The 25,678-nt window shown below is 40.2% G+C and overlaps 1 protein-coding gene across 7 annotated transcripts in view; it reads right to left on the bottom strand.

Annotated features, from left to right (window-relative positions):
• Positions 1–25,678, bottom strand: part of ODAD2 (outer dynein arm docking complex subunit 2) — a 165,096-nt gene that overhangs the window by 56,619 nt on the left and 82,799 nt on the right. For all 7 annotated transcript variants that reach the window (XM_039523975.1, XM_039523974.1, XM_039523977.1 and 4 more), the window contains one exon: positions 15,024–15,138. In XM_039523975.1, the coding sequence (XP_039379909.1) occupies positions 15,024–15,138 (115 nt within the window). The remainder of the gene's footprint in view (positions 1–15,023; positions 15,139–25,678) is intronic.

The following is a 25,678-nucleotide window of genomic DNA, read 5'->3' as shown; positions in this document are numbered from 1 at the left end:
ATTGTCAAACAGGAGATGGGTGTGAGGATGCAGATGGTATGGATGTTTGCCATCCCCACTGTTGTACCTGCAGAAGTCTGGACCAATCTGTTATGTGTTGTAAAGATGTGTATGGAGCTCCAGGTAACCACCCTACATATATCTAGTAAGGGTATGTCTCACAGAGATGCTGCAGAGGTTCCTTGCACTCTGGTAGAATGGAGTCTCACCCCTTTTTTGGGGGTGGTGGGGGGAATATAAGATAGCCGGTAACAAAGGATGATGTAGCAAGAGATTTATTTTGAAAGTCTCTGTGCAGATAGACCTTGACCCCTTGATCAAAAGTGATTAAAAGTCTAGGTGTTTTTCTAATTGTTTTTGTTCTCTGTAGATAAAACATCTGAGCTTGTCAGACGTCTACAGAGTGAAGCAGTTTGTCCTCATCAGAGACATGAGGTTTCGGAAATAATACCAGTGAATGGATGGTTTGATTAATCTAAGAACATAAGAACAGCCATACTGGCTCAGACCAAAGATCCATCTAGCCCAGTATCCTGTCTTCCGACAGTGACCAATGCCAGGTGCCCCAGAGGGAATGAACAGAACAGGTAATCATCAAGTGATCCATCCTCTGTCGCCCATTGCCCAAACAGAGGCTCAGGACACTTCATCCTCTCCAGGATGTTCCATGGGGTGGGGAGAACTAAGCTAACTATACTAATTATAAAACTACACTAGCACACTAAGTCTAAACTACTAAAAACTACTAAAACTATTTACAAATTGTATTTAAAGATATTAAAGTAGAGGAAAATCAAGGCGACACAAAGAATTCTGACTCAGCAGCAGTTAAGAAAGAACTGGAGAGGTGTTGGTCTGCACTGCCCTTTATACCCTTGGTTTGGAGTATGAGGAGAACAACTGCAGACCACTTACTTACAGCAACAGACTCAGGCGCATGGTGCTTATGCATACCCATGTGTGGAACACACACAGGGACTATCACTTCAAGAAGCAGCAGGATTTCTTGATAGAAAATCCTTCTTTTCCCTGAAAACTTTAAAATTACTGCCCAAAGACATCAGATGACTGGTCACAATAAAATATTTCAATCTGGAAATTCATTCTCTAAGATTATTATGTTCCCCACTAGTACTAATGGACAGATCTAGGGTAGGACATGGAAGGGAAGAATAACAGCTTTGTGAAACGTTTCCTCTTAAAAAGTATACTGTAGTGTGAGGACTCCAAGAGGTGGAGAAGCAGAAGGATGGTGGATGGTCACTGTCTCACCTCAACTTGCAAGGATATTTCTGCAAAAGTTAATGCTGAACATATCTGCATTATTCTACTCTGCTTCCTGCTCTGCCTGCTACAGTTCTATCCCCTTGAAGTGAAGGACTGGGCCTCCCTGCAAATGCCTCTGCCTCTATGGATGGTTCAAATTCTATGGGATTTCCCTGCATGCTTCTGAAGGGCAAGGCTCTTTTATGAAGATGGGGTAACCTGCCCCAGCCCCACCCACTGATGTAAAGATGTGTAAAAATCTCTAAAAAGTTAACATTCAGATTTTCCAGGCCCATACATGGAAACTATAGCCCTCCATGTCCAATATCTGCTATGGTAAGAATATATATTCTGCCTTCTGTAAAGGTGAAATTAGACTGGTGGTATGCTAGCATATAAACAACACAGTAGTAAGGAAGAAAGCTTAGTCTTGGGAATCCATTGTAAAACCAGCTAAACACAGGGATAGAACCTTCTATCAGTAATGAAAAGCAGAGGGGAAACTGCAGAAACCACGTCAGGAAAGTTTCCCATATGTGATTGTGGGTGTAGTTTGCTGGTCTGTGAAAGAAAAAAAGAAAAGCAGAGAAGGATAATAATCAGGATAATAATGAGAAGAAAGAAGTAGAGCTGAGAGTTTGTAGATTTGGTATGTCATACTCTGCTCTTTACAAGACCTTTTGAAAAGATTTTCTTGCAAAGACATTTAAATTCAAATTCAATCTTTTAGTATCATTTAACATAACCATATACCTTGCTTACTACATTAAGTTTCAACTTGAATTTGTGTTTATTGACACATATAGGTATCTACTGTATACAAATGCCACATTTATTTTAGATGTTTTTATATGAGTATATCTGTGTTAATGAGATAGATCTTCATACTATTAGTATTTCTTTTACCAAAGCGTTCAGTTGTTTGTGTTCTCAGACTCCCATTTAATGTTCAAGTAGCCTAGGGCAGTTATGTCTACAAATTGCTTTCATAACAAAACAAAACAAAAAAATCATATATGGCTTCAGAGATCTCCTTTGTACTCAATTTTCTTTCTGAATTAGGAATAAAACATACAACCTTTCTGCTATATAACAAAAGTGCACCTTTTAAACTAATCAACACATGACCTTTTTGTGAGTCAAACCCCAAAGGTTTGTCATTGCCAAATGCTAGTGTGTGAGGCTTTAATATATACTAGTAATCCTAAAATCTTACTATAGAAATATAAATGATATTGTTTCTAAATCTTGGCTCAACAGTTAGTTTGCTATTGGGGAATAATAAGATTCTGACATTAAACATGGAGAGGAGAGTGTCACTTTTCAAGCCTAAGGCTAAACTACTAACTTTGTACATATAAGATATAATAAGCCTTTATATACTATAAAATTCTAATGTATTAAACATATTTAGGTTCACTATTTAGACTTTTTATTTTCTTTTTGATAAGTTACATATGGAGTTATTCAAAAAAATATAAACCTTTAGTCTTGTTTTGAAAAGTTAGAAAGCATCTTACTGCATAGTTATACTACAAAACAATGCCAGCATTTGGATACAGGGGAAAATGTATTTGAGTGAATTTACCACATTAATTCTGGTACTCATTCAACAACTTTTACTCATCAAGTGGTACTTCACTTCTTGAATAGTCCTCATGAAGTAAGAATTATTCATTGAGGGTAATGCAGAAAGAATACTGCCTTGTAAGGATAACTCTAAACAACACACTTCATACATTAAAAAATTAATATTATTAATTCTCATTGACAATAAATAAACTAAACGTATTTTTCCCTGTAAAGTCCTACTGGTATGTTTTGATAAATTGTGGATGCTTCCTGTTTATAAGGTAAAAATTGTATCCTGGGCTGGACAAACCAAGAGGCCAAATGCTGAGGTATCTATAGCAGAAATCAAAAAGTAGAATGGACAAAAAGTTATTACCAAGTTAACAGGAAGTACCTTCAAATTATTATTACACTGACATTTGAAATGTAATATTTAAATCTTAAATGAAAAACAGGAGAAAACCTATAAAAATAGGATATGCTGTTAAACTATTTTTTTTAAATTGTAAAAAGTAGACCAGAAAGGCCAAAATAAATCATACATTCTCATAAATTTTCCCCCTAACTACAGGGCAGCAAAACTTGTGTCATCAGAATAGTGAGAGACTTACGATCATAAATATACAAGTAAAACAAAAATCTGGCAGGTTTTCAGAGGACAAGAGCCCTGTTTGTTATGCTAAGAGAAGTTGCAGCCTATTGCCTTCTAATCACACATTTGATTTGTACATCTTACTGATCCTCTCAAACACCACCTCAGCAAAATGAACTTTTCTTTCATTAATTTTTATTTTCACATACTTCTACACTTCTGGCTCCTGACAGAAGCAGAAATACTGTCAGAAAGCCTCATCTTAAAGAATGTGTTCCCTAACTGGGAACACCAACTACAGAAGTATTGCAATATTTCTAGCTTAATTTTCAGAAAATACAGATTTGGAAAACATCTGAATGTTGGGGTTTTTATGCCAAGTTCTCTGCCCCCTTTTGAGGTTTTCCCATTACCATATTATACCTAATTTGGGGGTAGTGATTTCCATTGAGAAAACAAAGTTCATCATCTCTAAATTGAGATGTAAAGTACTTGTCCAGGCATTAATAAAAAACATTCTTTTGAAACCAGATTCCTCTCTCATTTCTTCTAAAGAGTCCATTGCTCTTCTTATTTGAAAACTAAATACTGCACTGCAAAAACACATTGTGTTTATCTTTACAAATATTTCATTTTACAGATAAAAGTTTCTCCACTAAAATCAGTAGTATTTTACATTTAGAACATCTTACAAAGCTTAAGATGTCAAAGCTAATTTGTCAACTCCGATTGCTTTTGCCCAAAAATGTGATGGTATGGTTGTTCAAATAAACTTTAATTATCAAGTCATCTTTATACTACCTTTCCTGTAATGGAAACTGTCCATTTTTACTCTCCATTGCCAATTCCATAATTTAGCATATTAAAGCACAATGCAATTTATAAACTTCAAAATTCTGACCTTAGTTTTAAAAAATACAATACATATTATTTCCCATCTATGAATGTTCTTAGATAACTAACAAAACAGGCACAGTACTCTACTTCTGTTGTTTAGTGAAAAGAGGGAGTATGGTATTTACATAAGGAAATGTCTATTCATTGTTCATATTACAAGCAAATCTTGCCCCTCCTCCAAAGCTGAGAAAGTTTCCATCATTGCAGAATTGATAAGGCAAATCCTCCCCCTGCCTCAGAAGTTGTGAAGATTCCCAGGGTTGCAGAACTGATGAGTTCCCATCTCACAAGGTGGGACAGGTTTCTAGTATGTTGCCCAGCTCTACCAGTGCACAAGGTATTGAGGGGGGCAGGGCTGGGTAGTGGCATTGATGCTACACAGATTTTCCTGTCCTTCTAACCCCACTGAGGTTTGCAAAGGCTACTTTGGCCTGAGAGGGCAGATTATTTCTCTGACTCTTCCTGGAGCAATCATCAAACAACCAAATACTTTGGTTATGTGTTGCTGCCCATATTTAAGCAGTAAGGCAAAATCCTTAGCCAAGTAACCATGCTATTCAGTGGGGCAGTCTTAGGGTCACCAACTTTCCAATTTTCAAAACCAGACACTACAGGCCCCCCATTGCTCGCTGCACCCACTCCCACCACTCACTTGCCGCCTGAAGAGTTGGGCTGGGAGAAGCTAATGTGGAGCCTGCCTGTCTGCCTGCCCAATTGGGGCATAACAGGGCGGAGGAGAGTGGTTGCCGGAGCTGGGGGCAATTGGGGCACAGTGGGGTGGAGGAAGAGTTGGTCCCCAGCGTGAAAGGCTGGGGACCGACACAGCGGGGTGGAGAGGTCCTCAGAACAAGGGGTCAGAGAGAGCCAGGGCCCCAGCAGGCTGAGAAGGTGGGACAGGCCATCATGGGCGACAAGCCCAGCTGTTGGCCTGCTCCTCAAATGCCTCATGCTGTCAGGATCCATCCCCCGGGCAATGCCAGTACCTTCCTCTCCGCCAGAGCTGCGAGCCAGTTCCTCCAGCAGCAACTGCTCTTCCCACCCTCCCAGCAGCAGAGGCCAATTTCAGTTACTACGGTAACCGGACTTTTGGTGTCTGATCAGCAGTACTGACCGGACACTGCACAGGTCCCCTTTCGACTGGACTTTCCAGTTGAAAACCAGACACTTAGTAACCAGAATGCCATTCTGTGAGAGCCAGTGGGAGTGAGGGAAAGAATCTTCCCTTTCTCAGGCCATTTCACAGCTGCTACTGCAACATTAGGGCCACAGTAGCCTTTGTGGCTGTTGCATTCCCCCTCCCACCTCCAAAGATGGGATCAGATCTACCCACCTCCAACTTTCCAATCTCCCAGGACACTTTCTGTGCTCTGAGTTGTAGCCCTCAGGAGTGCACATTCCTGTGTGAGCTCCCAAATCCGATTTCCCCTGCACAAAAGCAGCAGAACTACTACGGTAAGGGTCCTTTGTGGACATGGAGGAAAGGTCATGATTTGCCTTTTATGGCATCTTGTAAAGCACCATTGTATTTGAAGTATGAGACAAAAAGTGTAAATGGAGTAACCGTACAGTGACCCGGGTGGGCTGCTGGGTTTCCCCATGTACTTGCCTGATAGGTTGCCAGGGAGTCAGGAGTCAGGCTCTGTGACTCTGGAATGGATTCGAAATTACATCCCAATTTTTTTTTAATTTTTGACTTTTCATAATGATTTGGGATTTTTTTTTCTAAATTTTTTAATTTTTTCATGGAATCTAAATTTTGTTTTCTGAACAGCAGCAGTTATGAATCCAGCTGGAACACTGTGTATAGTTGTATATGAAGGCAGAGGGAAGCAGTCCTACCAAGAGCATAAGAGATGATTAGGGATGAGAGGATGTAGATGGAAACTACAGTTATTTCTCCTGTTAGACATTAAAAAATAAAAGAAAAATATGTAATCAATTCAACAAATTGAGATATAGAAATAATGGAAAAGATCTTACCGGTGATTTCCTTTCTGCTAGCAGCATTTCCCACAATTCTGGACATCTGACCTGCTCTTCTCTCTGCAGCTTATGGAGTCAGATCAGCATTTTGGTGCCGCAAGCTCTGGCCACGTCCTCTCTACTCCCACTTGTAGCCAGATGAGTTATTCCCAAACTATAAACTTACTATTTCAGCAATAATGAAATAGCTGTATACATTAGTCCAATGGAGATTAATAAATTCATAGATTCCAAGGTCAGAGGAACCATTGTGATCACCTGACCTGTATAACATGTGCCTGATCTTCTGTATAACACAGGCCATAGAACTTCCCCAAAAATAATTCCTAGAGTATATCTTTTAGAAAAACATCCAATCTTGATTTAAAAGATTCCACTTAATATCTGACACTTGGCTTATGAATCATCCAGGGTGGGTGGAATTGTGGAAGACCGTGCTAGCAGACAGTAAATTATTAGTAAGAAATTTTCTGTTCTGCAGCCCACCATCTCCCACAATTCTAGATTTCTGGAAAGTAGCGAGCTGTGAATTGTTATGTAGCAAGGGTTATAAAATAACAATTATGTGGGAAAGAAGTACCCTCCCTTTTTGTGAGCTCACTCAAAATTCTGTATTATTTCTGCCTGAAGCATCCTCCCAGCATAGGAGGTCTCTGCAGAAGACAGAAAATCCACCTTGTAGTGCTTAATGAAGATGTTAGCTGTAGATCAAGTGTCCACTTTGCAAATTGCTGAAGAGGACACACTTGCTCGTGAGGTCACTAAGGATCTCATGGATTGCACCTTGCTCTCTTCTGCGACAGCAACCTCTGATAATTCACAGGTTCTCATAATACAAAGTCTAAACCATCTAGCGATGGAGGAGTTGAAGCACTGAGTCCCTGGCATTTTGGTTGGCAGGACACATAGCCTATTCTTCTTGTGGATTCTGTTCACTTGAGATAGATTTTCAATGCTCTTCTGACATCTAAGCTGTGACACATCTTTTCAGTTTCATGCTGTGGTTTTGGACAGAACAAAGGAAGCACAACCTTTTGAGAAGTGTGGAAGGAGGAATTTACCTTAGAAAGAAAGGATTCTGGTGTTCTGAGCACCACCTTGTCCTCGTGGAACACACAGTAAGGTTCCTGTATAGATAAGGCTGCCATCTCTGACACTTGCCTGGCAGACATGACAGCTACTAAGAAACAAGTCTTAATGGCTAAAAAAAGGCTGACACTAAAGTTTGAGACTTGAAGGGATGGGTTGTCAGGGCCTTCAAAACTAGTGGAAGCTCCCATTTTGGGAAGAGTGGCCTGACCATTGGTGTGGCTAATCGGACTGTTCAAAAGAATCTGGCTACCTGTGGACTGTCTGCCAAGAAGCCTGAGGATCCTTTGAAGAGCATGCTACTAAGAGCTGACAACTGATATGCAATGGTACTGGGCTGAAGGCCTCTGTCTCTGCCTCTACAGAAAAAGTCCAGAATGGTTGGAATTCCTGAATTTCTGGCATTTGCCTTGTGCTTTTGGCTCCAGTCGTTGAATCCGGACCAGATAGAAGTGTACACTTTTAGTGTCAATACTCTCCTAGATGAAAACAATGTCTTCATGACTCTGGAGGACTGAGACCTTCTAGTGCTTCCATCTCAATAGCCAGGATGTTAGTTGAAGCTGTTTCAGGTGTGGAGGAAGAAGAGGACCTTGCAAAAGGATATCTGGTCTCCATGGAAGCTGGAGTGGGGAGTTCCAGTTTCAGCTCTGTCAGGTCTGAGAACCAACATCTCCTTGGCCAATGAGGAGTTATCAGTATTACTACTGCCTGTTCTCATTTTATTTTCTGGACCACCTTCCCCAGTAGTGGAAAGGGTGGATATGTGTAACATATCAACTATGCAATAAGACATCTGTCCCCACAGACCTGGGATCAGCCTTGTGAAGTATTTCGGCTTCTTTGCATTCATATGATTCACAAACAGGTAGGCTGAAGGGATGCTGAACATCTGAACAATTAAGTTGAGAATCTGCTGATTTAGGCACCACTCAGAGTTGTTAACTTGGTGCTTGCTGAGCCAGTCTGCCTTTTGGTTCATGTCCCTTTTGATGTGGATTGCTCTGGGGAAAAGGAGGAACTGTTCAGCCCACCTCATATCTTCCATTGCCGGAAGGCAATTGGACATGCCTTTGCAGACATTGTTGTGGACTGATTACCATTGTAAAGAGTTGAATACCTGTGTCAGACCTGTACATGATTGTTTATATGTTCCAGGAAGTGGCCTCAGACCTTTAATATGAAGGCTTGAAGACTTCTGATGCATGATTGTGCCCATGGAGTGATCCCTATGCATAACACCAGGAATCCTAGCAGTTGGAGGCACAGTGCTTCAGCAGGTCTCCTGTGGTTCTGGAGCAAGAAAATAAATTTCCAGATTTTCTGAAACCTTTCTAATGATGGGTAGATCTTCACTACCAAAGTGTCTATTTATACCCCCAGGTGGGTTATTCTGGTGGACGGAGCCAGAGAACTTTTCTTGGCACTTGTGATGAAGATATGTGCCTAGAGGAGATTCAACATCCGAGATTTGGCCCTGTGCGCTGCTGACTGCAATGGAGCTCTGATCAGGATGTCGCCCAGGAAGGGTACAGTTGAGTTGCCTGCAACCTGAGTCTGCTGAACCTGGGAAGGCTGCCTCACATATACAGCACTGCTTGGATTTAACCAGATGCTTTCTTGCCTGTTCTATCATGCCTGTAAGGGTCAGAGAAGCCGGCAGGGAGACGTTGCTCTGGAGGCTCAGTGATAGTTAACCCCCTGAAGGCGTTAACTGATCCAGGAAAGAGGATGAATGCCAAAGAGGCGTTGCTGCCCACTGCCCCAAAAATGGGCAGAAATTTTAAAATAGAAAGAGCAAGCGTGGGAGCAAAAGAAACTATCACTGTTTTCTACTGCAGAGGCAAAGAATCTGGCACTCAAACAGAGGGACATGGTCAGACCATTTGGTGCCAAAATGCTGATCCACTTCCCTAAGCTGCAGAGACAGGAGAGCTGCCCAGATGTCCAGAATTGTGGTAAATGCTGGGCTGCAGAAAAGTATCACTTCTACATCAGACAACTTTAAACCATTTTATTATCAAGTGAAAGCCATGTTAGGGTAGGTACCATGTCTTTTTTTATGTTGTTTTGTAACCTATCACATTGTAGAACCTACCAAGAAAATGAATTAATAATTCTTATTGATAATTAATAATTATTGTCTTCTTGATAACGTAGGCCCAGATCTTCTTTCAGTGAACAGGAATACATTTTATATAAGCATTTAGTATTAGGAAATTCTAGCTCTCAGTTGCATGGCTTTAAAATTACACAAAATAAGATCAAATTCCTTACAATTAGCAGAGTATAAAAAAGTAGGGTCCCAACTGATGTGTAAAAAAGTATAATGTTTACATGAAAAAAATAGGAAAATGGAATGCAAATATAAGAATCATATCAAAGAAAACAAGAAAATTGGAAAGTATTGTATGTGCTCATATAAGGAATGTTGACATCATGGGTTTAACCAAAACATGGTGCAGACACAAATATTTATAAAGTGACATTATATATTTTTTCAAAAAAGCCATATAGAACAAAAAGCATAACTTTATGTACAGTATTCAGAAAAGTTTGGGAACTACTGAAATTGATATTCTAACATTTTTTATTACTGAAATGTGGAAACCAACTATCATCACTAATTTAAAACAGTAACTGGCAATATTTTTATTTTATAAACATCAGAAAGCTTTACAAACTCAACAAACTTTCTTTGTTACAAAGGTTCACTGTAGGTTTACACATATGGTAATGTTAAATGACTCTGTAACAGGTGAAATGCACCTCTCCTGCATAAAGCCTGAGTAATCATGTGGCATGAAGAAGAAAGTAGCACATGCTCCACCAGTGGCCCTATTATTCTAGATATGGGCTGCAAGTGTGGAGGCCACTGGATCTGCATAAATGCCAATTTCATGGCCCCACCCATCCATTCCACCCTAGCCTTCTGTGCTGACCTATGTGGAGTCAATATAGAGATCCTCTTTCATGGAAGGCAGGGGATACACAGTCTGCATGGCTGCTCAGCCTGCAGCTTCCCCATGAAGCTTTAATGTAGGGCTTCAAGGACAGCCATCAACTTGAAAATCACACTTCCATCTGAAAATGTTGAACTACATTGTTACAAGTAACCGCTAAGAGATTGGGGGCGGGGGTGGGGGAAATCTTTCCCTTTTTTCCCAATTTTATTGCTTTACTAACTTGACTGCACTTTAAGGTGTAGTCAGTTTCAGTGTATTGTTCATGGGGCTCATCCTTCCCCAATCCCTTTAAAGGGATGTGTACCAGTAACATCAGCAGCAGAGCTGAAATTGAAATTAATTATGAACAGACAGCAAGCAGGTGTGTGCCCAGAGAGAATAGGCAGGAGAGAGGATGGGTGAGCCTGAGCATGTTTAGTGTTCTGCTCTCAGGACTACACAAAAGATTTCTCTAAACATAAAGAGAGGAGCAGAAAACCCTTATAACAATTTTTTAAATGTCAGGATTTACTATTTGAAGGTTGCTCTACCAGGAAACTGATTTTGTTTTTAATGCATCAGTTAAAAACATCATATTGACAGTATCATCTTCAGTGGTGTGAAGAGCCTTTGTCTGCTATCCCACAGGCAAATTTCACAACAGCATTAATAAAACCTTTGTAGAGTTTTGCTACATTTTTCTGCTTGGATTGCTGTGCTTTGGAACAAAGGTATAAATAATGATTTTTGAGGTAGCATGATTCATAACACATAATTTAACATTCCAATATCAACAGAGTTGAGTATACTTTTCTTTTCACTTTTTCATAATTATTTGCATTTCTTGGACAGTACACTGATATTCTGTCATTACCAACATTACTATAGTAGCGGTTTTTACGTTTTGAATTAAGAAACTAATTAATCTAAATCTGTTTCCATTAAGATCATTCTTTTGAATTAATAACCTACACAACTCCTCTATTCTTGCTTTGTAAAAGAGGCATGTATTAATATATTTATAGTTTATATATAAACTTTGAAAATTAATTTAATGCTCATGGAAGTGGGTGACTAGTAGCACTGGCAGTTGTGCAAATTTTCCCACAGAGCTCCACTACCTCAATCACATTGATGCCAACTCGCAACTGCTTGCTCACAAGTCATTCTTAGGCCACTCTGGAATCCACCATGTGTAGTGGTTCAGTGATGTATAAAAACAGTGACTAACTTCAGACCAGCAAACTATCATTTGTAGCTTCCAGAGGTGGAATGGTTTATGCATTGGCCAGTACAACCTACCTCTTCATTTAAAAAATGTCTTAAATCTATCACACACAATATAACAGTAACCAAATCATTGTATTGGTATTAACAAACAGCAGGTTTAACTTTAATTCAACATCTTTTCTACAGCATAGTGACCCAAGTCAGGCACTATGGTGTACATGTGGTCTCTTCTAGCCTAGGACTCAGGGCACCTGGGTTCAATTCCCTGCTGTGCCATAGACTTCCTGTGTGATCTGGGGCAAGTTACTTAGTTTCTCTGCAGTTTAGCTACCCATCTGTAAAATGGAGATAACAGCATTTTCCTATCTCACAGGGGAGTTGTGAGGATAAATACATTAAAGATTGTTAGGTGCTTAGATACTATGGTAATAGAGGCCATTTCAATGTGATGACAGATGGATAGATAGATAGATCCAGCACAGTAACTCTGTTACAACATCTAAACTAGTGTATTTTTAATTAGTTTCTGTAAAAGTTATAGAAATTTATTTTATTTCAGTATAGAAAGAACTGCAGTGGTACACTGAACACTCAACTCACATGTTCAGCACAAAACATAAATATGAATGTTATAGAACATAATTTTTAAATTCCATGAACATTACATGTTTTTGCAGGAAAATGGCTGCTCAGCTATATGGCACAATTATAAAAATCCATATATTCAAAATATAGTTTACAATGGGCATTCACTTTTGCTCCACCCTCCATAACCTGCACACTGCATACAAGAACCACTGCAGCTCATCCAAAATGAAGCAAAGAGAAGTTAAATCCAAATCCTAGGCCCATAGCTACACGACACATAGCTTACACATAACTAGATAGTGTTGGGGAAGCCACAGTACATAAGCTTGTTTTAAAGACACAGACACCATTTTATCTCACAATATATAGAGAAGAATCAAGTGCATGGCATTTCTTGGTAGATCATGTGAATAGGTAAATATTATCTGTAACTAAATAAATAATTCTGATTACATGCAAGCAGCCCTGCTTATGCTGCTATAATTGTCCCTTTATGTGGATCTTCTCCCATTCGGTGCTTGGGGGAAAGGATGGTAACTGCCTCTATGTCACTGTGCCCCCATTTCCCAGGCAGGATCAGAGATCTTAAGTTAGGCACAGAGAGGTGGGAGGGGGGGCTGGCATGATGATGTACATAGCTTCCCATTCTTCACAAAACCAGTGAAAAAAACAACAGAAAGTTAATGCAGCCTAAGTCTACAATATCTGTTCCATTGCTCTCTATACCCCAGGAAAAACACCTTTGAAAGGAATTTCAATGGTGGGGTGGGGGTTTCTGGCAATACAACTCTCAGACCCAGGTGAGCTAAGTACCCAGTATAGTCCCTAAGCACAGGTGATGGGGGACCTACTCAACTGTATAATGAAAAGTCTTAGCTATCAAATACAGGCAACATGTATAGGTAATACCAGTCCAAGATACAGGCAGGTGCATCCCTTTCTTGAAAGAAGGGAAATACATGTGACATACCACTTGTTAATATAAAACCTTAGAGGAGAGCGTGTCAATAAAAACGAAAGGGAAATACAATTCAGAATGACTTGGTTAGTTTGGGAAAGGGGCAGGTAAGTGGTCTATAGAAATCAGTGTGGAAAACTGTAAGATGCTGAATCTATGAATCAAAATCATGAGGAAACGTCCCTTCAACTGTTTCATGATGTTTATAAAACATTAAAAAGAAAGGTAGATACACAGAAATTGTTGATCCTCTAAGTTGCTTAGTTCTTCACAGGAAATGTTGACTTCAGTGGGAGTTGAGAGCATTTGGTACAGTGATACTCAGACATCAGTAGTTCAGGAGCCAAATTAGCGATCATCATTATCCAAAATAGCCACAGTAGTGTGAATTCATTGTTTCATTTACTATATACAGTATATATAATTATCACAACATAATGACATTATTTTATCAACTACAGTTGGTTAATGACTTAGAAAAAGCATCCAGATTGGCTAATAACTTAGACTGGTTAATAATTGGATCACTCAGTGTTTTAATATCGTGCTACAAAGAGCTGCAGAAGACACAGTAAAGAGCCACTTGCAGCTCGTGAGCCTCAGTCCTGAGTATCACTGATTTAGTACTTCCAAGGGGCTCCAGCTCTTCACAGGATCAGGTCTTTAAACGTTGTGCAGAATGATTTATATCAGTGACAGAGTACAAAGGAAAATCAAAACTTGTGTTAATGGGGGCATTCATTAGAAATTGGAAGAAATCATTCCAGACTTGTACAAGAGTTTGTGATGCAAGACTACTAGATATTTTAGGGATATGCTTAAGAGAAACAAAACCTTTCATATTTACTGAACCATGGATCATTGGGTCTAATCCATTCTAGACCAGTAAAGGAAAATAGTCACCTTTTTATCTCTGTTTGGCAATCTATATGAAATAAATTAATAGTTCAGTTCTTTGTGCATAGCTGACTCCTGCACAAGAACTACCATTCACAACTGGCACTTTTCGTTGGCAGTCTGAGCAGAGAATCTAAGGATTTCATTGGCATGGAGACTGAAATATGCTCTCAAGCCAAAAGATGCTCCCCTGAGAACATGGTTAAGGTATGTAGGGTAGAGGAGAGCCACTAGCTGTGCTGTTCACAGTCTGTTAATAGGACACTTTTAGTTTCATTATTGTTCAACTAGCACCTTTCAGGATGCTTTACTGGGAACAGTGTGCAGAGTTCTGGTTACATTATTATAAAGATGACATTTTACAAACAGAGAAAGTACAATTAAGGACGACCAGATTGCTATGAGCAATCTGTAGTTGTGTTTTAAATATTCAAATAAATACATTAAATTATTTAAAGCAGTTAAAAGAATACAAGTAAAAGGTGACTAATTAGCAAGACTGTAAACATGAATTATTGAAAATCATGAGAAAAATGTGATTATGATCTATAAATAAGGCTGTGATTCTGTCACAGAGGTCATGGATTCTTGTGATTTTCTGCAACCCCTGTGACTTTTGCAGCTGCAGTGGCTGGTGCAGCTGATCCCAGGGCTGCCAGAGCAGCTGGCCCTGGGGCCAGCGGCTGGAGCTCTCCACGGTCAGCTGCACAGGCCACTGCTTGGGTGGCCCAAGACAGCTGGCCGCAGGGAGCAATCAAGTAGCGGTCCCAGAGGCTGCTGTGGGGAGCACCTGAGCAGCAGTCCTGGGGGATGCCTTGGGGCCAGCCACTCCAGCTGCTGCTTGGGCGGCTGGCCTCAGGGAGCACCCAAGCAGCGGTCCCAGGGTGGCTGGCCCTGGGGAGTGCCCGAGCAGCAGTCTCCGGGGCCTCAGAGCAGCAGGTGCTGGGGAGTCACTAAATCTTAGCCTTATCAATAAACAATTATATTTTAGTAAATATATTCTCACCTTAGCATTTTCAATGCAGGGACAGATAGCCCACGCTGCACTTGCTTGAACATCTGGATGAGGATTTTTCAATAAGGACCACAACAAACGAACTCCATCTAAGCGGTCAATTATCCTATTATAGAAACAGACATTATAAAATCATAATTAATTATGGAGTAAACAATGTAAAATTGAAATTATGTAATTTTGTTTCAAAAGTCATGTCAAGAAATAGTGGTGTGGTTTTTTTTTTTAATAAACAGTCTTGTGTTATTTAAGTGCTAGTGGTTTATTGGCAACTAAATATTATCAAGATTTTCTATAAATGTTACTCACTGTCACTAGATGGTTGTGCACAAATTTTATGTGTTTTCCAATTAAAACTTATGGGTGTTGTTTATCTTTTTCTCAGTATTTACACTTAAGATGCTTTATTCAAGGAAGCAGGCAAACTGCATTATATCTAAGACTCATGTAAACCTAGAAACAAGCTACGTGCGATTTGAATGAGCTACATGCAAGGTGAAACCTTAATTCAAACACACTAGTTTCTTTCATATAGTAACAAATATTTTCCAAAACAAATATTTATGCCAAAAAACTATGTACTTAACTTTTTATTCAGTTTATGTTTATTTACTTCACAGTATGACATAATCTAAAGTCCTATGTTTCTAATCTAGCATTAGGAATTAAAATGGTCACACCACAGTGCATCTTTTGTTGGGCATGAATAACGTGTAACTTGTTTCCCATGTGTTCCCTACTAACAAGACTAACATTGAACACTGTGTTATAATTATTTAAACACACAGTAATCAAAGTATCTTCATGACTAGCTGAAAAATGAATTATCATCAGAGTCATCTCTACACGTGTATCAATCAGTCTAGGGGATCATAACTTCACATTAGGGTCCACAGAGCACTTTAAATGGAGAGGAAGGCAAAACAAAACTTAATATCCTTTACAAACATGTCTTTGTTCAGAAAGGTATGTTAAACTCAAAGCAGATGAGATGAAGATAAAGAAAATCAGGCATACTTTGATTTCTAACCTCAAAAGTAAAAGTTTAATAGTACACTGATAGTGCACATCTTATATTGTGAATCTTATAAAATATCACACAGAAACATATAATTGTGTTCACTATGTAAACGTTTGCCAGGATTTTTTTAGACTAAGTATAAAATCATAAGGTAATCATACAATTATATGATGCAGAAGAAATGACCTATGACATGAACTCTGTTTAAAGTAATGTGGGGCATTACTTACAACAAATTGATGCAACCTGGTTATGTAATTTTGCTCTCAAAATCTAGATTTTTCCCCAGAACTAAGGAGAACCTGATTTTAAAAGCCCTTTTTAATGCAAGACCTGCTAAATTGAAGGCAGTCTCATTTATACACTCAGTGCCAAATATACCAACTGCCAGAAGAAAAGTCAACTGAGAAAGTAAGAAATCAGAGTTCGCATTGGCAGTAGCAGAACAAACCATAACAGCATCATAAGCCAGCACACAACTATGTATAAATATGTAAACCACTGGTCCACATAGTAACAAAGACTGAAGGACACTTTCAAAATCTCATATAGTTCTCCTTTCAATAACTTCAACAATGCTTTCCTGTGAAAACACAAACAGGAAACTTTTTGCTGTTCGACTTAATTGATAAAGGGCCCAGTTTATAGCTGGTGTTTAATTCAGTGAAGCCAATGTAATTAACACAACTGGTGTGAGAGCACAAGAAAGCCCAAAATGATTGAAGATGTACAGCAGTCTTCCAAAACAGTAATGAAAATGTACCAGCACAGGCACAAATTCTGATCTTTCAACATAACCATAATGAGAATAATGAAAAAAAACCCTCAGCTTAATAATAGTCAATTTTCCTGAGAAAAATTAAAATGTGTGCAAAATCTGTAGACAATTAGTAGCAGTAATCACAATGTGCTAGTGGCCTTGCTATTATCTTATGGTAAGGGCTTTTTTGGGGGAGGGTTGACGTCGTTTCCTATAAGCATAATGGAAGAGGTGAATTTTTAAGGAGGAGGATAAGGTGGTGGCTTTACAGATTATGACTTTCCCCTTGCATGTAAGGGACAGCATGGGAGAAAGTACAATGGGACAGATATTTAAAGGTATTTAGACACTTAAAGATTAAGATAGATGCCTAGTGGGATTTTCAAAAGCACACAAGACCCTAACAGTAGAGTGCTTGTGGGAGAAGCAGACAAGCATGCGATCACGATTAGCAGCTTGGCTTGGTAGACATGGCAGCCAGCGATTACCCAAGAAATCACCTAACCCAAAAAGTAGCTCTAGTTTGTTTTCTCATAATACAAGTTACTGTATTATGACAGTAACTTGGTAAACTATAGAAGATATGGTGTCTTCTACTCAGAAGAACATCTTGTTACTGTAATCTTTCTTTTCTCTCCCTCATCTCTTGAGGTTCCTCTGCATCTCTGCTGGAACACCAAAGCTTTCCCTCAGTTTGCCCTGTTTTACATAGTTTCACATGGACTCCAGGAAGTGCCACATTTCTACCAGCAACAAACAGCACTGCTTTTGAAGTCTATTAGTATCTCCATCCTTAGTCAATCAGAGAAGTTACCATTGAGCAATGGGAGGTACTTCCTCTCCTGAGTGACTAAATATATTGCCTAAGCAAATATGGTAGCCCATCACTGCTACCAGCCCTAGAATCAAGGGACAGAGGTTATGCACTGAACTCAGGTTTCCTGCACTGCACTACAGAGCACAACTTCTAGGCTGGTTCAGCTTTCTCTTGTATTTTCCTTTAATCCTCCTTTCCCTTGCAAATTGACTGTCATTATGTTTTCCGTTCTCCTATCTGCTATTCTAGTCTATAATTTCTCATACTGCACTCATCACCACAATGCATCTTGGCTCAAGTTAGGTTGTCTCCCATATTATTATTATTTATTTGTATGACAGTAGCACCTGTTGCCACTACTGAGACTGGGACATCATTGTGCTAGGTACTGCACAAACACTTAATCAGAGACTGTTCCTGTCCCATAGAGTTTGCAAAGAAAACAGAAGAGTCAGACAAAAGGCAGAAGAAAGAAATTATTATCCCCCTTTTACAGACATTACTGAGCCACACAGAGATTATGTAATTTCCCAGGGTCACACAGGGACTGTGTGGCAGAGTCGAGAAACTGACCAAGTTTCCTGAGTCACAGTTCAGTGAAATTGAAACCATCACAAAACTATTCTTCCTCGAAGCATCTGCCACTTCCCAATGCCTGACCTGGCTTTTCTGGAAGCAACATTTCTTGTGTGTGACTGAAGTTTAGGCTATTGATGAACAGTATAACCAACTGACTGACTTCACTCATGGTTTGTTCTTAAAAATGTTCAAGAGACCAATAAACCAAATTTAGCCAAAGTCATTCTCTAAAGATAAAGCAATACAGTAAGAAAAGAAGACATACATACCCTCCTTCAAGGAAGCAATTCTTATCTTGCAGCATATTCACCTTACACAGAAGGTGTGCTTTAAAGATACCTACCTAAATGTACTTCTATTTATATTGTGGTTGTTTACAAGCTAAAAGCCCCCTATACATCACTTGAAGTTTAAGTTTAACCCACTAGTTTGTGCCAGCTTTGTCTGGGGTTCCCAAATTCTAATCCCAGAAAACCAAACACCCTTGCCCCGCCCACTTCCCCACGGTCCCGCCCATGCCCCATCCCTCCTCCGAGGCCCCGCCCCTGCTCACTCCATCCCTCCTCCCTCCATTGCTCACTCTCCCCCACCCTCGCTCACTCACTTATTTTCATCAGACTGTTCCAAGAGGTTAGGGTGTAGGAGAGGGTGAGGGCTCCAGCTGGGGATGTGGGCTCTGGGGTGGAGCCAAGGATGAGGGGTTTGGGGTGCAGGAGAGGCTCTGGGCTGGGGATGTGGCTGAGGGGTTCAGAGTGTGGGAGGGGGCTCTGGGTTGTGGCAGGGGACTGGGGTGTGAGAGGAGGTGATGGCTCTGGTTGAGTGCGAGTTCTGGGGTGGAGCCATGGATGAGGGATTTGGGGTGCAGGAGGGGGCTCCGGGCTGGGGCTGAGGGGTTCACAGTGTGGGAGGAGGCTCCAGCCTGAGGCAGGGGGTTGGGGTATGGAAGGGGGTAGGGGCTCTAGTCTGGGGATGCAGGCTCTAGGGTGGGGCCAGAAATGAGGGGTTCAGGGTGCGGGAGGGGGCTTTGGGCTGGGACAGGTGGTTGGGGTGCAGGGTGTGGGCTCTGGAAGGGAGTTTGGATGTGGGAGGGAGTTCCAAGATGGGGAAGGGAGTTGGGGTGTAGGAGGGGGTTCGGGATGTGGATTCCGGGCGGCGCTGACCTCAGGCAGCTCACGGGCAGTGGCAACATGTCCCTTCGGCTCCTAGATGGAGGGGCAGCCAGGGGGCTTTGCGTGATGACCCCGCCCACAGGCACCATCCCCATAGCTCCCATTGGCCGTGATTCCTGGCCAATGGGAGCTGAGGAGCCAGCTCTTGGGGCAGGGGCTGTGTGCCGTGCCCCTGTGGCTGCCTCTCTGCCCGGGAGCCTTGTGGAGCCAAGCAGAGAGCCTGGCAGCTCCACTGCACCACCAACCTGACTTTTAATGGCCCAGTCAGCGGTGCTGACCAGAGCTGCCAGGGTCCTTTTTCAACCAAGTGTTCCAGTCAAAAAACAGACACCTGGCAACCCTAGCTTTGTCCTTGGTACACCCCTGTACTTTCCCATATCTTGTTTTGAATACTACATTCCAGATGATGATGAGCCATGATAGTACTTCCTAACAGCACTTGGTATAGAGTATTCATGTATTATAATTTGACAAGTTTCCTATTTTCTAATGCCAAAGCTGACTTTAGCTTTGCAAAGCATTGTGGAATACCTGACATGGCGGAATGGAATTGTGGGAGGAGCATAATACATGTTAACATACCTTCCCAACATCCATATATATAATGTATATTATATTAATACCATGCACATAATACCATTAATGTAGTGTTTACTACATCTAACAAATACGTATTGGCTAACAAAGCTCTTTTCTGGTGAGATGGCTTTTTCTTCTTCTGTTGTTTTTTTTTTTGTCTCTACCTCTTCTTGGTCTTTCCTGATTTTCTTTTCTCTTCTCCTGCTCTCTCAAATATTCCCCATTGCTTATTTCCTTTAGCCATGATTTTCTTCTTGCCACACAAATAGCTGCATGCATAACTGCAAAGTCTAAGTCAAGTATTGGTAAGCTGTGTACCATTTCAGAATAACACATTCAAAAATGTCTAATGGAAAATGGAGGCAAATATTAAATTTATTATATTTCCTCATCATTTATATATTGACTAATTTAGCTGAAGTATGCAGATTCATATGAAAATGACTTACTGGCCTTCACACAAAATTCCCATTGAAGTCAATGTTACCAGTGTATAGCTACACTCAGATTCTGGCTCACAAAGTCCATTCAAGATGGAATAACCAGAACAAGAAACAATGGTGGCCAAAACCTGTGAAGTGCTGAGCACTTGCAATTTGCATTGGAGTCAATGGACCCAATCCTGCTCCTGTTAAAGGGAGTTCTGCCATTCTCTTCAACAATGGAACAGTACTGGGCCCAAAGCAGACTTAAAATGCGTAATAAGAAAGAATGGACGTAGGTGCTAAGTTGATGGGTGAAACCCTCTCATTGACATAATGCTGTCTACACCAGAAGTTTGGTCGGTATAACTGTGTCGCTCAGGGGTGTGGATTTTCCACACTCCTGAGCCACGTAATTATACTGACATAGGTCTCTAGTGTAGACCATGGCTTAGCTGTGACTGAGCTGCACTCAGTGCAGCTGAAACATGGATGTGGGGAAAAGGTAGCTGTATGCTACCTTTTCAGGCCCAGAGTTCAGGGGCTGGTTGGAGACTGGTCTGGCTTGTTCAGTGGCACAATTTAGAGCAGCCTGTAGGTTTTCCATGGCCTCAGGCAGCAGTTCTGCCAACTGGGAATAACCAGAGTGTATTCTATCAGTGCCCTTTTCCACTGGCCACAACTTCTATACCACGAACCAAGAGTGAGGGTGGCATAGAGCTGCTGTCAGCTCTGCACTATTTGAGGATTCCCCTTACAAAAGGGGAATTCCCAGGAGGCTAAGCAAAACTAATTTCCAGGGACACTCAAAACAGCTGACCAACTGTATGCATATAGAATGCATGCCTTATGGGCATTGAATTTCAGAGCAGTTCAGTCAGTTTCCTAGGATGAGATGTTGCTTCTGTTTCTATGACCAATTCTGGGCAGACTTTGGTCATACTGGAGAGGTGGTTACTTAGTACAGATAATTTTATATCATAAAATGCTTGGGAAGACCTTGAGGTTGTTGCTTAGGATCACTAGTTACTTAATAAAGACTGTCTTTCACACAGGTTTCACTGTATTTATTTTAAAGACCTTCAAAGCCATTATGGCTAAGTTTGTTTGCTGGCCAGGATAACAGTTCTAGGAATACAAATCAATTTTCTATTCCTACATTTTAATAAAAATGTAATCTATACAAACTGATTTTGCATTCAAATAATTTGATACTGAATATTTCCAGCGTAAACTTTAACATGAATTGCTCAAACAAACATACATGCCCTCTAGCCATCTGTTTGTTATATCTATCATCTTCTCTGAAACAATACTATTTGCCAGCACTTTTGAGAAGTCTGGGCATATCTCCTGCCAACTCAGACCACATGTACAAACATAAACAAACAATGTTATACTGAGTCTATTTTGTGCTCACTGGTAAAATTACAGGGTTTACTTCTGGTAGAGTGTAATCTCATCTTTTCTGACACCACAATTTAATATGTTTTTTAAAACTTTCACAATTTTTTTTGCAAACTGCTTTGATAAATTGTACATCAGTGACTCTAAATCCATCTGGTTAAAATAATCTCATGTTTTAGTCCATAAGACTCTAATGCCTCAGCATTGAAAACTAGATTTAAAATCTATAGATTTTCTAAACAAAAGGACTCATGAAAATGTAGTAAAATTTAAAAAATGGAATAAGAAATAACTGCATGTAGAATCATTAATAGAAAAAGAATGACTGGAAAAGAACTTCCTCAAAATAACAAATAAGAACATTGCAGTTGGTGAGGACACATCATAAGGTTGTGCAGGAGAACAGATATGGAGAATAACAACGCATTTTGTACCCTGGATTGGTGAAGCTCATTCACATAGCTATGCTTTGGGGAAAGATAAATTATCTGTTGCTATACAAGTGCCTGCCATACTACCATGAAGAAGCTTGCATGCTCACCCAGCCTCCAAGGGCTTCATCCTGTGTTAAAGTTGCATTAACATGAGGATGAAGGAGTGGACTAATTTGGAGAAAAATGTAATTTCAGAATGAAGAGGTAGATCAGAGCTACATTTCATGATCCATCTCTTCCCTCCCCATGCCCATATCTACACTTAGAACGATTTAATTTCCATGAGTTGCCTTAGAATATCACCAAGGTTAGGTGCAGCATAGCAGAAAGTGCCTACTCAGACACTCCACATGCAGAGAAATTTAAGGTGTCACTCTAAAAGAACCATAGAGAAACCAAACAGAAAAGATCTACAGAAGACCTATCTTCATAAGAGGGGGAACTGGATTAATCCTACCCCCTTGTTGATGCAGGTTTGCTCTCTGCAGTATATTTTCTAGTGCTTTGGGCAGTGTAGCACTTAATCATTCCATGTTATGGGGATTCCAGCATTTCCCTTAGGAAATTATTCCACAATCTAATAGACTTCACTATTGAAATTTTCCTGATATTTAACCTAAATTTTCACTTTCTTAATCCCATCCTCCTAATTATACCCTCTTGAACAATTCTAAATGATTCCTCTTCATCCTCATTATTTGCAATATTCAATTTAGGAACTTGAATATTTATTTTTTTAATTAATTACACAAAGTACTAGGTAAGTTCCCCTGTCAAACAGTGTGTATAGATTCAGATAGCTGGTAGTAATTGCTTATGCTAACATGATGATTTTAGTAATGCATGAGATCTGGTTTCAGGAAAAACAGAGATGCCACACAATACGAGATTGCTCAACCATAGCTTGCTGAACAAATGCAGCTAGGGAAACAACACAATGCTAGTTTCTGTTTGAAAATATTCAATCTACACTAAGGCCCAGATTCTCCCCTGTGATGTGGCTACTTTGCCCTGCACTGCTGGTGAATATTAGGTCAAGAACAGCTGGACATGGGAGGATCACCTCAGTGCAAGGGAATCCGCCCATGCTGCAGAGTTGGAGTTGCAGCCCCCTTACCCCTGCCTTCCTGACAGGTATAGGGGGAAGGGAGGATATAAGACCTACAGGTCAGATTTTTCAAGGTAAGAACTAACAGTACAAACAGGTGATCTACTAGGACACATCTAAAGCCACTCACTGGAAAAAAACAAATAGGAATTGTGGGAGATAAGAGGGGATCAATCAGCTGAACCAGAAAGGGCACAAAAACTGTAGCCAGAAGCTCTCATCGCCTGAAAGACACACAGTATTGAAGGGAGCTTGCCTTGTTTTTTTTTCTAGAGGAAGACATTGGTGGATCCCCATCACCTTGAAAAGACTGAAAATGAAAGATGGATGTATGAAGAGGTTGCCAAGAGATCAAAAAAGGAGCATTTCATCTGCCAGGTACAGATAGTTATTCTGGGCATAACTGAGCAGATCCCTCAAAAAGAAGTTACTTGCTGATATCATTCCTATATAAAGGTGTAGTAGGGAATGAGCTGGCAAGCCTCCCTACACAGCACTCCTATCAAATTAAAAACCATTAACAAAATGAGATGACAAAGGATTCCAGGCAACCATCTTTCATCAGAGTAATCTGCAGTCCCATTAGCACTCTGAAAAGATTAACAGAGATGGAGTGAATAGGGGCACTGTAGCCCTTCCTGCTGACATGATGAACACTTAGACTTTGTCTATGCTAGCACTTTTGTCAGCAAAACTTTTGTCAGTCAGGGTGTGAAAAAAAAAAACACCCCTGACCGACATAAGTTTCACCAACAAAAGCGCCACTGTGGACAGTAATATGTTGGCAGAACAGCGTTTTCCACCAACATAGCTACTGTTGCTCATTGGGGGGGGTGACTTAATTATGCCGGCAGGAGAGCTGTGGTCCATAGTGTAGACAAAGCCTACTGTTTCAAAGTCTTGTGGCTGGGAGAAATTCACAATGAGAGTATCTTATCAAAAGATTTACATTTAGCTGTCTTTTTTAAAAAATGAGAAGATATGGTAGAGGCAGGATTTGGGGAAGGGCTCTGTGTGTTATTTTTCTGATCTATTTTATATAATTGCAATATCAATTTATTTTTAGGTACATACTTGTATATGTTTCTAAATCTGATTTATTATAACAGGATAATATACTATGCTGTATTTATATTCTGGGATGAGGAGGGGATCTAAAATCAACAAATATAAATACTTGGTACTTGAGCTGTTTAGTGTACTAATAGATTCCAAACCATGGAACTGTCACATCTCTACATTAAAAAACCATAGAGTGGGTGGTCCAATGTTCCTCACCTTATTAAAAAAACTATAAAAACTCAATGGTATGCTTAAAAAATAGCAGCCCGAGAGTACATGTAGAGCAGAATGGAGAGCTGACTATGATTACACCTAGACCAGGACAGAGAACTGACTGCCTTTAATATCTGTACAGCACTTAAAATACCCAGGGTGAAATCCTGGCTCCTGCTGGATGCCACCCTGTGATAAGTTCTATATAAATTTAGAAAAACATATATATTAGACAGAGTTTTTGATTGGCCAAGATTCTTATATTTAGTTCTTATAATCTTTCCACTCAAATTAATCCCTTCAGCCCTATTTTACATATTCTTCTCTCAAATCTCTCCAGTGAATCTCATTCTGATTCAGAGGTGTCCAGATCTGAATACAATATTCTCATATGTGGTCTCTTGCTATTTGTAATAATGTCAGAAATTTCAGTTCTAGTGGTAGTGTCGGTGATTAATAGCTTGAGGGAAATTGCTCATCAGTTTTGGCAAATTCAACGCTATTACTATTCCCCATAAACCTTCCGATGGGTTTCAACATAATACTGCCAAACTCTATTTTCAGTATTTCAGTATCATTAAGTTGATAGTTGATTATCCTTCCTTGATTATTATAGCAGCACCAAACTACTGAAGTGACAGAGGTTGAACAATGTCTATATAAAGCCTTTATTTTGAACTACCCATAACTTTAGTTAATATATTCCTTTGAAGCGAAGACTTTCCATGCTTGTTTCCAAGCTTGCTGTTAGTCAGAGAAAGATGATTTTTGACAAGTTTCACAAAACTGTTGTAGACAATTGTGAGGTATCAGAACATTAAAAAAATATGCTCCAATTTTGCAAATCCAGGCTGGAGAGCTGTGCGAGGCAGAGGAGAGTTCTGCAAAATACTTTCCCCATTCCTGTCCCCAAGGAAGGTCTCCTGCAGGTGTTCTGTGGGATTCAGACTCTACTGATCTTGCTGGGACAGGCTAGGGGCAGTGTTATGAGGCCAAAAGACTTCTCTCTGCTGATTGAATCAGATTTACCGGGCCTACAACCCCTCTTCCTTGGAAAGTGGGGATTTTCAGAGGC

Source organism: Mauremys reevesii, linkage group 2, assembly GCF_016161935.1.
Source record: "Mauremys reevesii isolate NIE-2019 linkage group 2, ASM1616193v1, whole genome shotgun sequence".
In the NCBI taxonomy this organism is placed as follows: Eukaryota; Metazoa; Chordata; order Testudines; family Geoemydidae; genus Mauremys; species Mauremys reevesii.
Note: the sequence above shows the minus strand (reverse complement) of the source record. Positions and strands in the feature narration are given on the sequence as shown.